This window comes from Physella acuta, unplaced genomic scaffold (assembly GCF_028476545.2).
Source record: "Physella acuta isolate Inbredline_101_S28 unplaced genomic scaffold, ASM2847654v3 ptg001082l, whole genome shotgun sequence".
NCBI lineage: Eukaryota > Metazoa > Mollusca > Gastropoda > Physidae > Physella > Physella acuta.
In genome coordinates, this window is record NW_026732599.1 from 1 (window position 1) to 15,440 (window position 15,440).

Consider the following 15,440-nt stretch of genomic DNA (forward strand, 5'->3'; position numbering starts at 1 on the left):
ATATTTTAATTTATATATATATATATATATATATATATATATATATATATATATATATATATATATATATATATATATATATATATATATATATATATATATATATATATATAATTATATATATATATATATATATATATATATATATAATATATATATATATATAATCTGAGCTCAATTCTTCTTTTAATAAAAAAGTTTTGCTTAGCTTACCGGGGAGCAATACTAAAATTGTTGAAAGCAATAAAAGTTATGTTAGTTCGTATTTATTAACATTCAGACGACATTACAATATGATATGAGAAAGCTTATTATATAACAATTGCACTAAGTTTATGGTATAAAAATTGTACTATATAATAATTTATCTTGTATTAAAATATAGTATACATTTGATTGAAATCAATATTTTCTTGGTATAATTTCTTTAGGCATGTTAAATTAGCTGTAAAGATGTATGCAGTTATCATATTTTTAACAATATTTTGGAACAGCCGTAATTTTTCAAATGTTCAGTGACGCTATATTGTTAAAGAATTTTTATATTAATGTTTCTATAACTAAAACATATATATTTAACAGATAACAATGTTTCTCTAATAACTCCACTCTTACGCAAACATAAATCATATATACACTTATAGACAAACAGAACGAACCGAGTGGAAAATCCTGCTGATGTCAACATTACCATCAACATGTATGTAGTGGATTAGATCCTTGGACATCTGGAGCTTAAAATCTCTAAAAAACACTTCGTTGACGAACAGCTAAAAATAAATTTAAACCTAATAATTTCAAAGTTTTAAATAGTAATTACTACACACCTATTAACATTTTTTAGCAAATAAAAAATGTACTTACTTTGAAAAAATCATGCGATAGAGCTATCTTGAACTCAAATTTTTCCCCTTTGGTAAATGGAATATTTTCAACTGTATCTTTCTCATCTGGCCAATGTCCGTCCTTTTTGTAGGTTATCTCCAGACACTTCTGGTTAAAGTCAACCTGAACTTGTAGAGGTATATCTATACTCCGTGAATATTCCTCTTTGTCAGCGAGGCTCACCAAAAAGCTGCAAAAAATAAAAATAAAAATAAATAAAAATAAATAAACACATTTTCTCAAGCATGAGTAAGAAACATTTACAAACTTTGTTTATAGTGTAATAGCAAAATGAAGCGGGAGCATACGAGGCCACAGATTCTGTAAACAATTTTTAATAAGTTGAGGCACTTAATATTGCGCGCTTGACACTCTCGAATCTTAATTTAAATCTGTGTTGGAATTTTAGAAACCTTCTTAGATTTTATATTATATAATAATTATAGTAATTAATTTTATGTTATAAAATTGCGAATATTATTATTGAATACGTTTTGTTTCCAAAAGAATTTTTTTTAATAAAGCTGCAGAAACAGCATATCTACATTTTGTATTTTGAATAAATATGTCTGACATGAAGTAATGACATCTGATTTCAACACAGTATATATTACATTTTGTTTCTTACGGCGCTGTTATCATTGTTAAAATCATTTTTTTTAATTGAGAAAGCTTAATTTGTTAAAAATAAATTTAAAATATTTTTTTTTAATTTAAAAATTAAAACACTTAATGAAATAGTGAAAAAAAGTCAAAGGAAGAATCGAATTTTCTATGGTTGAAAAGACACCTTTTTTTTAAGAACCCTGGTCTTAACCCATCAACGCCTATCACGTTTAGCTGTTTATTATTTTGAAGTTTTTTCTTATAAGTTGACCCTATTACATGTCCGAAATACACTCAGTATTTTCTAAGGAAAAGTGAGAAGGAATCGATAACAGCTGATGTTAACACGTAGGCGTATGCGTGTATTTTTTAAAACAAATGTTTCATTTGAGTCATTTTCACAGGTGACGTTTGTTTGTTAATTAAAAAAAGCATGCAAGTAAAACTAGCTTTTGTCTGTTAATACTAGAGGTCGTTAGTAAAATAAATTTATTCTCCTTTTAAGAAAGAAAATGTTGGGGCCCTCTTGAAATTTGGGCTCCGGATTGCTGCCCTGTCATGTAAAGTACTATATACTGCCGGGCTGTTGTTGATTTTACATACCGTTCCAAAAAGCTTTTCTTCACCACCTCTTTAAGTAAAAAGGCGAAAAGAAATTGAAATAAAAACAATAATTCTTGAAATCGCTGAACACAAATGATTATATAAACCAGTCCTCGTTGCTACTGAGTACCTTTATCAGTTTTTAGATATTAAATATTTTGCTTACCTTTGGGAAGTCTGAGGAACGAAGCCTTCAACAATAATGGTCTTCTGGTCATCTATCGGGTACTTAATTTTCTCAGAGTATGACAGCTCCATCTGGAAAAATAAATAAAAATTTATATTAGAGGAAACATGATTGTATGGGGCATTTTTGTGTTTACATTTGTTTACGTCCATATTTATGTTCATGTTTTTTAGTTCAAGATCAAACTAACTCGTGTTTTTGATTATACAAAGTGGTTGGCGTCATTTGGCGTCACCGGATGCATGAACTGAAACTGTCATCCAGTCTCTAGGGAAATGTTGAATATATATATAGCTTATTTACAGTGCAATTCTGTTTAAGCCCAGAGTGTTTAGCTACTAACCTTAATTTAGGCAAGTCAGATAGTTTACCAGATATAATAATTATACAGTTTTATTTTAAAATATAGGAACTAAATCTTTACATTTAAGGGGATAGGCTCCAGAAAAAAAACCAACTTCTTAATTAAAACGTTTTATTGATTTATTTGAGGATATCTAAGTTAGGCTACCTAAAGGGAAATATTTGCAAGCATCAGGGACTCTTTTGAAAATATGGTTGCCATGGCAAGGGCAGCCATCTTGAAAAAAAACAACATTTCGTGGAGTTCTAAAATTTCATAAACTAACATATATATATATATCGGCTATATAATCATTGATTCTTCTACTAACACTAATAGAGTCAGCTAGCTAGTTTTTGTAACAAAAAACACTCTAGACATTTTTTTTTTAATTTTCAAATCTTGGTATTTTGAAATTTCATTGAAATTAATGCTAAATTTAATGTTTTTTTTACCAACTTTGAAAATTTGAAAAAGAATTAGCGATTTTTCTGTTACAAAAACAAAACTAGCCAGCTGACTCTATTAAGAGGGTACTTAAATATCTTAGGGAATCATATTAGTGAATCAAATGTTTATCACACTGACCAAGTTTGAAAGTCAACTGAGTCTTAAATGTAAACAAGTTGGGTAAATAGTACACCAGTACCCTTGACCCGCCTCAGGGAGGTAAGATTTAGCCGACTAGGACAACACGTAAATTTTTGCTTCAGTGTTTAACCGGCAAAGAAAATCTAAACAATGGATTTGTCGGCACCCTAGAAAAAATAAAAATTAGGTGACCAGAAAGAAGCGGAAAAAAGCGCACGCATAAAATAGCGCAAACAGAAAAAAGCGCACACAGAAAAAAAAGCGCAAACTGAAAAATGCGTACACAGAAAAATGAAAATTCATTGACATTTGTTACATCTCTTGTGACAGCCTTAATTAAGTCCGTTGGGCTTTATGACAAACTCACTTCGAACTAACTCAGTTACATGCTATTTATTTTAACATGACAAGGTTAGCGTCGTCCTATCAAAGCATACACTGAACAGCATAATGGGCAGCATTTAGCCTATATAACAGAGGAGGTTCGGTAGTTGATATCATTTTGCATTCTTCTGTAAACATTTTCAGAGAAAGACCTCCAAAAACCTTCCATAACCTTTTTGTTAGGAAACAAAGAGATGAAGTTTTAGTATAACATCAGGCTTTGACTCAGACCTTCTCCTATGGCGTCTACAATATTAAACTAATTAACTATTTAATATAGGGCTCAATTGGATCATTGAACTAACCTTGCGCCAAACCAGTTTAACAGATTGAGTTTTGTAACATTGTTATCAAGCTAGCAAAATGGAAATGTGCAATGGAAATTTAATTTTGCATGGGCGGCCCCCCGGCAGGATACGATTTGGCGCCCTGGTCTTTCCCGTTAGCGCTATGGCGACTACGTTTGGTCTAAACAGGGTGATAGACAATGGATAGGATGGGGCGTTGCAAACGCTCACTAAATTGAGTCAGAAATTGAGATCGAGCATCTAATAATAGACCATTAGTAACGCTAACATATTGCATCAGTCATACTGATGTTTAAAACACGGCAAATAATTTTTTTACGTGTTAAAGAAAAAATCCTGTTCATTTGTGTCCAATTAGCGAATGACGCAATCTGCATCATTGGCGCCTGTTAGTTTTAAGGAGCCAGGGGCCGTACGCGGCGCCGATGCGGTAGTGTAATCGGGGGAGGGGGGGGGGGCTTCTGAGAGCGCCCCTCTACGTCTCTGACACAGAGGCGGTCACCGAAGTGTGTTCTACCTCATTATTTCGGTGAGTGATTAACGTACTCTTAAGGTTTTCATGCGGTAGTGTAGGTAAACCCGTGTCCCGATATTTATGATTCAAGCGCTAGCAGTACGCTAGTATATATATATATATATATATATATATATATATATATATATATATATATATATATATATATATATATATATATATATATATACGAATTGGTTTGTTTTTGTATTTATTATTTTGAAAAATTTTCTGATTACTTATTATCATACTAGGCATCGGTACCCGTTTCACGTGAATTATAGGCTTATCTATTTTAAAATGTACTTGTTTGAGCAAAATATTTTATGCAATAGTTATAGCTCAAAACGCAATGTGCTTTACTACACGCTGAACGATATTAGTGACAAACCAAAAATAATAACAAATTAGCTAAAAATCAGACACATTTAACATAACACAGGCACACACTGATTAAGTGACTTAAATGGTTCCGTTAAAAATCTGGCTATTCAATAGTCATTACGTTGTTTTTAAAAAAATTAACCCAAATTAGCCAGTTCCATAGCTAAAAAAACAAAGATTTCTATAAAACAATTAAGGCCTGAAATAGTTTAAAAGATAATTTCATTTTTGGAATAGATTCTAGAGTAGATAGAGTCTAAATCTAGATCTTAGCGACTTAGCGTCTCCGTCTAGTTTTTACGTAGATTTAGATCTTGTCTAGAATCTAGATCTAGATCTAGAATCTCTAGATCTAGAATCCAAATAGATAAAATAAATTTTATAACTTTAGGCCGCAAAAATTGTATTGTATACATTTCATAGCGTACGTAGATCTAAATCAAATTTGAATGAAATAGTTAATTTCTTGTTATTCTAAACACGGCAGATGACGTCATTAGTTAATGTATAAACATTAGTGACGTCACTGTTTTATGCGGTTTTTTTCACAACTATAAACGCTTTTCCTGTTGCATAATTAAACTTGTTTTTCTACATTCGAATACGCCTTTTTAAAAAAAAATTTCTTCTTTGTAAATATTATAGGGTGCTCTTTAAAACTAGCGTAGGTGCCATAGTGGTTAGATGGAACCCCAGGGTGCTTCCGAACACGCAATTACTGGGGCGCAGGCGGCTGCGTCTGTTGCAGTTTTACCGCTGAATATAGTAGTATCCTTTTCTGCTATGCAGCAACTTGCGAAGCGCCGTCCATTAGAAATTAGTTTTGTTTCCGCAGAAATCTTCTCTGGATGATTCTCATTTACTCCCAAAAGTTTCATGGCACTCGGACGAACTGTGTGGCACCGCATCCGATTATTATTTGTTTATACCGGATATAGAGAAAAATCGCACCCTCCCCCGGGGCGCCACCCTTGCAAAATTAAAATAGAGATTTTCTGCAGAAACTTCAACTTGAATATTCTCAACAACTTTCTAAAGTTTCATGGCGATCGGATGAAAGGTTTAGTAATACATAAAGGACTAACACACACACACACATTGATTATATATATATATATATATATATATATATATATATATATATATATATATATATATATATATATATATATATATATATATATATATACATATATATATATATATATATATATATATATATATATATATATATATATATAAGCTGAACAGACAATGATGAAGTAAGATGAATAGATTTTTTATCTATACATGTAAAATGACTTACATCGACGTTACAGTTTACAGACATCAGGTTCAACAAGAGACCCATCAACGTGAGTTCTAACGCCAACATGTTGCTACTCGTCACAAGCTCTGAAATGATAACTATGACACCTCAACAATCATATATGGCAACAGTAACATCTTTACTAATATGTTATAGCAACAATAACAGCTTAAGAAATATGTGATACAAACAGTAAGTGATTAACAATAACTCGTCGATACGTATGTAGAAAATGCGCAAGAGATAAGGAGAGAAACAATAACACTACAGCGATTATACAGAGAAACAATAACAACATGTTGTAATGAGTTTTCTTTTATTTTGTTTATACACGTGGATAATGGTAGCAACACCAACCAGTTTCTCTCTTCTCTTCTCACACAGCAATGTTAGTAATGTCACTCTTTAGCTATAGCCCAAAATAAAATGGATGATCGTCTGCACTTAATTGAATCTTAACTAAAGCCACAATCAATCACTCAATCGTTTTAGCTATAGCCCAAAATAAAATGGATGGTCATCTGCACTTAATTGAATCTTAACAAAAGCCATAATCAATCACTCAATCGTTTTAGCTATAGCACAAAATAAAATGGATGGTCATCTGCACTTAATTGAATCTTAACAAAAGCCATAATCAATCACTCAATCGTTTTAGCTATAGCACAAAATAAAATGGATGGTCATCTGCACTTAATTGAATCTTAACAAAAGCCATAATCAATCACTAAATCGTTTTAGCTATAGCACAAAATAAAATGGATGGTCATCTGCACTTAATTGAATCTTAACAAAAGCCATAATCAATCACTCAATCGTTTTAGCTATAGCCCAAAATAAAATGAATGGTCATCTGCACTTAATTGAATCTTAACAAAAGCCATAATCAATCACTAAATCGTTTTAGCTATAGCACAAAATAAAATGGATGGTCATCTGCACTTAATTGAATCTTAACGAAAGCCATAATCAATCACTCAATCGTTTTAGCTATAGCCCAAAATAAAATGGATGGTCATCTGCACTTAATTGAATCTTAACTAAAGCCATAATCAAATACTTAATAGTTTTAGCTCTAGCTCAAAATAAAATGGATGATCATCTGTACTTAATTGAATCTTAACTAAAGCCATAATCAATCACGTAATCGTCACTTCACCCCTAAGCTGGTTGGGGCACCACAAATACTTTTCTCATAATTTTCTACAATTTTTCTCTGTCTTCTGCTGCTCTAATTAACTTCCGACCTGCAGCCGAGTCCACCTCTTGCCGTCATTCACCCGATGTAGTCTTTGCCGTCCTTCTCCATTCTGGCAGCGTATTGTTTTTGACAAGCCATTGGTTCGTGTATCATGCTCATACCAGCTCAGTTTCTTTGCTTTACTATATTTATCAGGTTCTTAAAAGGACCCAGGGGCGGAACTACAGTGCCGCCAGACCCCACAATGCGGGGGGGGGGGGGGGGGAGGCGGGACGCCATTTAGGGGCCCAAAGCCGACCATAGTAATTTTTTATAGTAACCAATTTTTTTTGTTGCATTAATGACTTGATGGTTGTTTTGTAAAAAAAGATTACGGTAGCTGCGGTTTGATTATCTTTATTCTACAGACACCAACCCACGCTAGTGTATGTTCTTTTTCCCTTTGTTTTAAAACCAATGTGAAAGCTGAGTCCTCTTTCTCCTACAATCAAACTTGTCAAAGATAAGCAAACGTTCAAACCACTTCCGTGACTTATTTCCCTTTTTTTAAAAATAGTCAAATAGGGGTGCCCATAAGCTCCTATTAATAGATTTGTACTAAACAAATTAAAAAGCAATTACTTCTCTTAACTAATTTTTTAAAATAAAGTACTTACTAAAGAATGACATTGTATAAAAAGGAAATATATTTTAAATTAATAATATAAATAAAAAAAAAACAGAAAAAATAAACATAACACGAGACACAATTACTTATACAAAGCTTTCATGTTTTATATTCTTTTGACTGATTAGAGTATAAGACGTCTTATAGCAGAGATAGAGTAAACTGATTTTCATAAAACAGACTAATGCATTTATACACATGACATGATGGTGTAATTTGTTTTAATTGAAAAAACAAACAATTTTTTTTTCAAAACCCTAACAGGCCAGAAATGAGTATCCTATGTTCGTATTTTTGTGTTTATATATATATATATATATATATATATATATATATATATATATATATATATATATATATATATATATATATATAGGGGGGGGGGGCTAAAAAATTTTTTGCGGGGTGGACCTTTCTAGTTCCGCCACTGAAAGGACCAATTGCATTAGCTATCCTTTAGGGACTTCTTCATTTGATATGTGATCTCTGTATATGGGGGTCCATGCTTCGTATCCGTACAGGAAGACGGACATTACAAATGACCACATGAGCTTAACTTTTGCGCCAGTCAGATCAAGCACTTCTTAACATTCCTAAGTGCTGTTTTTTAATTGGGTTAGTTCTTATAAAATTAATATTTCGCTCACCCATGTATCATGAAACCATGGTGCTTTAAGGAGTTAACCTTCACAATTTGGCCATTTGCATGTATGTCTGATAGTATTATACTATAGGGGTTGTTGGCCATAAACTCTTTCTTCCCGGCATAATCACATAAATCAAATCTCATGAGAATTATTGTCAGTTTTAAAACAATATTTTAAATACAATTTTAGTTTTTAAAAGTATAACTTGTAGTTTATCCTACAGAAATTACGTAGTTGTATCATCATCTACGCGATAATCAGAATATGTTTTACGTTTATTGAAAAAAATTCACAAGTCTATTTTATTGAGTAAAGTGTACAAAAAAATAAAGTTTTAGTTTTAAAATTTGCACATTTTATTTCTATATTTTGTTATTACTCTTTAACGAAACAAGTTTAAATCTAAAAGACAGCTTACCTAACCACCTGAATGATTGTAGATCTCGACGGTTAGGGGCTGTGTTTTCTTGACTTGGGCTCTTGAGATAATGAATCAAAAAACAAGCTAGTTCGTGGCCGTAAACTGTAAATGAAGATTAACTGGATGCAAGAAAATTGGCATTAAGTTAAGCTGTGTTTAAGCTGTGTTTACCTGGCGTTAAGCCATGTTTATTTGACGTGAATCTCTTTATAGTCATGATGAAATCTGTCAAGCCATGATTACACTAATCTACAGCGAAATTAACTTGTTGAATGAAATTTAACTTAAACATGGTGAGTTCACTAGGTCTGTGTTAAGACCTCAATCCCACTAGGTTTGTTTTAACAAAGTCTAGGCCACATCTCTAAACAAGAAGTCATTTTTGAAGCTCTTATTCATTGTAATTTTTAATTTTTAACAATACTCTACTAGATAACACGCAGACCTTCTTCACATTCCGTATATGTTAAATCAATTGACTACTTTACATTCCCCACATGGTGACACACTGATCTATTTTATATTCCCTACGTGGTAACACACTGACCTATTTTACATTCAATACGTTGTAACCTATAAATCTACTTTACATTCCTTACGCGGTAACTCATTAACCTACTCTAAATTTCCCACATGGTAAAGTGCTAACCCATATAATATACACTACACCAGGGGTTCCCAACCCTGTGCCCGCGGGCGCCGTGGCGCCCGCCGAACGATTCGTATGTGCCCACCTCTCACTATTCGACAGAGACAGAATTTTTTTCATTAACATTATTGAAAGGTTGAAGGGGATGGAGATCGAAAGTTTGAAAGGGGGGGGGGGTGCAAATCGAAAGTTTAAGGGGGGAGGGTGCAAATCGAAAGTTTGAGGGGGGGGGGGGTGCAAATCGACAGTTTTGTCCCCGGGTGACGGGAAGGAGTTTGTCGATTTAAAATAGGTGGTGCCCGCCACCCTACCGGTATTTAAGAATGTGCTCTAGAGTAAAAAAAGGTTGGGAACCCCTGCACTACACGGTAACCATGTACACCTACTTAATTGATTTTTCTTGTTCACTTAAAAGTTTTATCAGTTCTAAATAAATAAAAATAAGCAAATAAAAAAAAAATAATGGCTTCAGTCTGAATGTGATGTTTGCAGAGGCGTAGCGAGGGGGGGGGGCGGTGGGTGCGGACCGCACCGGGTGACACCCGACCTCACTACGCCACTGCTCACCTGAACACTCCTGCAATGTCTAACTTGGTAATCAGAGTACAGACCTGTGGACTGAAACTTGGGGTATACACCTGAATGATTTCTGACACTTCATAATCTGGGGAGAGGGGCGGTTCCCAGAAAGATCCGCAACGGAAAAAAGCGCAACGGAAATGAGCGCACACGAAAAAAAAACACAAAGAGAAAAAAGCGCACACAGAAAAAAGCGCAAAGAGAAAAAAGCGCAAACGGTAAAAAGCGCAAAGAGAAAAAAGCGCAAACGGAAAAAAGCGCAAACGGAAAAAAGGCGCACACAGAAAAAAAACGCAAACAGAAAAAAGCGCAAACGGAAAAAAGCGCAAACAGAAAAAAAGCGCACACGGAAAAAAGCGCAAGCGGAAAAAAGCGCAAACAGAAAAAAGCGCAAACAGAAAAATGCGCACACGGAAAAAAGTGCAAGCGGAAAAAAGCGCAAACAGAAAAAAGCGCAAACAGAAAAATGCGCAACCAGAAAAATGCGCAACCAGAAAAAACAACGACAAATGTGCAAAAGAGAAATTTAGCACAAAGACCATATGGACTAGATGACACATTTATACATGACTGTTAGGGCTGCTGTGAGAGTGTCGTGTTTGGTCATGTGATCTACTACCATTTAAAGCGTACCACTACCATCTGCATTCCCATCACCAGGATACAGGCGATAATCACTTTACACAGTGCCTATTATTTTCTTGTTCAATAATTATTATACTATTATAATTATTATAATTATTATACTATTATAATTATTATACTATTCTTGTATAAATAAACATAAAACTATCGAAATTACACGAAGTATCTTTCACATTCTCCCTAGTCCGAACTACCTAGCTTGCATACCATAACAACCCGTTCCTATGGCAAAACTTCACTTTCTTTCATCCGCGTCATCAAACATGCATTCGTCATATTTCTCGCAACAACATTCATTCGCACCAAAATACCTTATAAAACACACATCATAACGATGATGTATTTACTATTATTTCATAATGAAGCACATACCTACCTACCAACCTACCTACCTCCCTGCCTCCCTCTCCCTCTCTCCCTCTCTCCCTCCCTACCTACCTACCTACCTACCTACCAACCTACCAACCTACCTACCTCCCTACCTCCCTCCCTCCCTCCCTCCCTCCCTACCTACCTACCTACCTACCTACCTACCTACCTACCTACCTACCTACCTACCTACCTACCTACCTACCTACCTACCTACCTACCTACCTACCTCCCTACCTCCCTCCCTCCCTCCCTCCCTCCCTCCCTACCTACCTACCTACCTACCTACCTACCTACCTACCTACCTACCTACCTACCTACCTACCTACCTACCTACCTACCTACCTACCTACCTACCTACCTACCTACCTACCTACCTACCTACCTACCTACCTACCTACCTACCTACCTACCTACCTACCTACCTACCTACCTACCTACCTACCTACCTACCTACCTACCTACCTACCTACCTACCTACCTACCTACCTACCTACCTACCTACCTACCTACCTACCTACCTACCTACCTACCTACCTACCTACCTACCTACCTACCTACCTACCTACCTACCTACCTACCTACCTACCTACCTACCTACCTGCCTGCCTACCTACCTATTAATAATTACATAATTAGCGGGGATTGATCAAGTGCAAATGTTGTAGGTATTTTACGAATAAGCTTGGAGTATTATAATTGTTCATTTGGTTTGGCACCCACGTTCGTTTAAGTGAGTGCAAAAGACTATGAATAAGTTGGGGTACTGTAGTCGATTATTAAGCTGAAACAGGCGATTCTGCCCCGGGCTAGACTGTGAGCACTTTGCGTTTATGTTCGCGTTAGTGTTTTTTTGTGTGTTTAGGTTGGGTTTGCGTTAGTGGTTGCGTTTTGATTTGGTTCGTTTTTGTTCTTTCTTTTTTCGTTTTCGTTTGTGTTTTTTTCTTTGGGTTTGTGTTTGTATTTGTGTTTGTGGTTGGTTTTGAGTTTGGATTTGTTTTGTTTTCGTTTGCTTTTCGTTTGTTTTTTTTCTTTGGGTTCGTATTTGTGGTTGTGGTTGGGTTTGTTGTTAGGTTTTTGTTTTCATTTACTTTTTTGTTTGTTTTTTCTTTGTGTTTGTATTGGTGTTTGTGGTTGTGGTTGGGTTTGTTGTTAGGTTTTTGTTTTCGTTTGTATTTGTAATTGTGTTTGCGTTATGTTTGCGTTTTGTTGTTTTGGTTTTGGTTGGTTGTGGTTTGAGTGGGCAATGCCGGGTTTATGATGATTACTAAACACACAGGTAATGGTCTTTAACAGGAAGGTTTTTCACAGAAGCCAGAGCAGGGCCTGGCCGGGACGGCTAGTATATATATATATATATATATATATATATATATATATATATATATATATATATATATATATATATATATATAGTTTTGATGTATGTTTAAACAAGGATTGGTGTGAACGAATATTAGTGCGAAAGTTAATGACGCATTGAATAGTTACGCGGTTCGCAAGAATGTGAGGTTTTAGTGTAGGTTTGTTGTTGTCGGGGAAAGAAGTTAAAAAGTACACTTGTTCTTGTTGTGTTAGAGTGATGTCGTAATGTAGTCCAGTCTTAGTATTGTTCGTTCAAGTCGTCCTTTGTAATGCAATAAATAGTAAAATTAATGTCATCCTGTCGAATCATTTGTATACCTTGATGTCGTCGTGCTTTGGGAGTAACTACTGAATGGCTAAACAGAATATAATGTTAGTGTTGACCCTCTCATGTAGAGCCCTACATTACATAGTTAATCAGTTTAACAATGTAGATGCCTTTGGAGTAGGTGTAAGCCAAAGCCTGATGTTATTATAAAACTTCATCTCTCTTCTTTTCTTTATAAAAAGGTTATGGAAGGTTTTTTAAGGTATTTTACTGAAATGTTTACCGGACGAATGCAAAATGATATAAACAACCATAGCTCTTCTGTTATATAGGCTACATGCAGTGTTTCTTCCAGACTTTTTTCCCCCCTCAAACTTTCGATTTGCACCCCCCTCACACTTTATATATATATATATATATATATATATATATATATATATATATATATATATATATATATATATATATATATATATATATATATATATATATATATATATACCGAGGGGTTTATGGGGGGGGGGGGTTATGACCCCCCTAACCCCCCCTGCCTACGCCACTGCAAATAAGTATTCGCATAGATTTAGAGTAGCGTCCCTTTTGTTTACATTTTTTCATTACCCTTCAAACAAAAGTCTATTTTAGTTATATTGAGATTAAAGAATGTAATTAAATAACACACACAATTCTGTAGAATAGGAACGATTGGGAGGGAAGTGACATTTAGCGCAGGAAATTTAGAGGATAGGTAGGGTATAATAAATGGTGGGGTTAGGAAAGTTAAGGGGTCCATTCTCTAATAGGCAGCCTATGTCTCTTTCGTACTTTCGTGTTGGTTTATTGTCGAACCTGTACTCACCTCACATCACAACAGTTGGCTGACGCTTACCGTGTAATGTTAAAATAAATAGCATGTAAATGAGTTAGTTCGAAGTGAGTTTTCATACAAGCCCAAAGCACTAATTAAGGTTGTCGCAAAAAGTAACATATATGTAACATATGTCAATGATGTCAATGAATTTTCATTAAAAAAAAAGATGTCTAGTACAGTTTACGAAATTTACGAACTTCGCCGATACTTTTTTGGTGGGTAGGTGGGTAAGTGGGAAGGTGGGTAGGTGGGTAAGTGGGTAAGTGGGTAGATAGGTAGAAAGGTAGGTAGGTGGGTAGGTGGGTAGATAGGTAAGTGTGTAGGTGGGTAGGTGGGTAGTTGGGTAGTAGGTAGGTAGGTAGGTGCGTCACGATGTGAAAAAAATATTAAATACATAATTGTTATTTTGGTGCGAATGAATGTTGTTACGAGAGATATGACTAATGCATGTTTGATGACGCGGATGAAAGAGAGTGAAGTTTTGCCATAGGAACGGGTTGTTATGGTATGCAAGCTAGGTAGTTCGGACTAGGGAGAATGTGAAAGATACTTCGTGTAATGTCGATAGTTTTATGTTTATTTATACAAGAATAGTAGTTGAAAAATTATTGAACAAGAAAATAATACACATTGTGTAAAGTGATTATCGCCTGTATCATGGTGATGGAAATGCACATGGTAGTGGTACGCTTTAAATGGTAGTAGATCACGTGACCAAACACGACACTCTCACAGCAGCCCTAACAGTCATGTATAAATGTGCCATCTAGTCTATATAGGTCTTTGTGCTAAATTTCTCTTTTGCACATTTGTCGTTGTTTTTTCTGGTTGCGCATTTTTCTGTTTGCGCTTTTTTCTGTTTGCGCTTTTTTTCCGTTTGCGCTTTTTTCTGTGTGCGCTTTTTTCTGTTTGCGCTTTTTTCCGTTGCGGTTTTTTTCTGTTTCCGCTTTTTTTCTGTGTGCGCTTTTTTCTGTGTGCGCTTTTTCCGTTTGCGCTTTTTTCTCTTTGCGCTTTTTTCCGTGTGCGCTTTTTGTTTTGCGCTTTTTTCCGTTGCGCTTTTTTCCGTTGCGGTTCTTTCCGGCCACCGGAGAGGGGCACAGGACAGAGATGTGGTGTAAGTCTAGATTGGCGGTATATTGCAGGAAGAGAGGAAGGAGAGAATAAAAATTATAAATTGGAATAGTCAAAAGACTTTCTGTTAAATAAACAGATATTCATTTTTCTTTTAAAATATTTCTTATATACACATATGATAAACTTAGGATTTTTTTTTTACGTTTTTAAATATTTTTTTTGGACAGTATGTGGGTACTTGGTAATGTGGCACCACAGTGTACTGAGTTCCTGGGCGTGGCACGTGGATTTGAGTTGTACTTAAAATCCAGTTTTAAAAACTAATTAGGAATTAGGAAAAACAAACGTCACGTTGATTTGTAAATTCGATTTAAAAACCCCCCTCCCAAACACACAATAATTTAATTCCTTCTCGACATACCTGTTAAATATACGTGAAGCTGAAAGTTAAAAATAGTTTTCAGTTTTTGACCTTATATTAGGTAGTTTGAAATGACATGTCATCCCTAATATGAAGTGGTATCTGTGGTCAATATGTAAGTTTAAGGTGTCTACACATTAAGGTATGGT

The 15,440-nt window shown here is 34.7% G+C and overlaps 1 protein-coding gene across 2 annotated transcripts; it reads right to left on the reverse strand.

Moving 5' to 3' along the window:
* Positions 1–583: 583 nt before the first annotated feature.
* Positions 584–9,180, reverse strand: LOC131955590 (galectin-4-like). 2 transcript variants are annotated; one of them, XM_059319764.1, is made up of 5 exons: positions 9,048–9,166; positions 6,112–6,212; positions 2,261–2,352; positions 865–1,075; positions 584–770 (listed from the first exon to the last, which is right to left on the reverse strand). In XM_059319764.1, exons 2-5 carry the CDS (start codon positions 6,178–6,180, stop codon positions 639–641), a joined length of 504 nt encoding a protein of 167 aa, XP_059175747.1. In that variant the 5' UTR covers positions 6,181–6,212; positions 9,048–9,166; the 3' UTR covers positions 584–638. The 2 variants fall into 2 exon arrangements, with proteins under 2 accessions (XP_059175747.1, XP_059175746.1); XM_059319763.1 differs by having other exon boundaries at positions 593–770; positions 6,112–6,200; positions 9,048–9,180.
* Between the last annotated feature and the right edge of the window lie 6,260 nt (positions 9,181–15,440).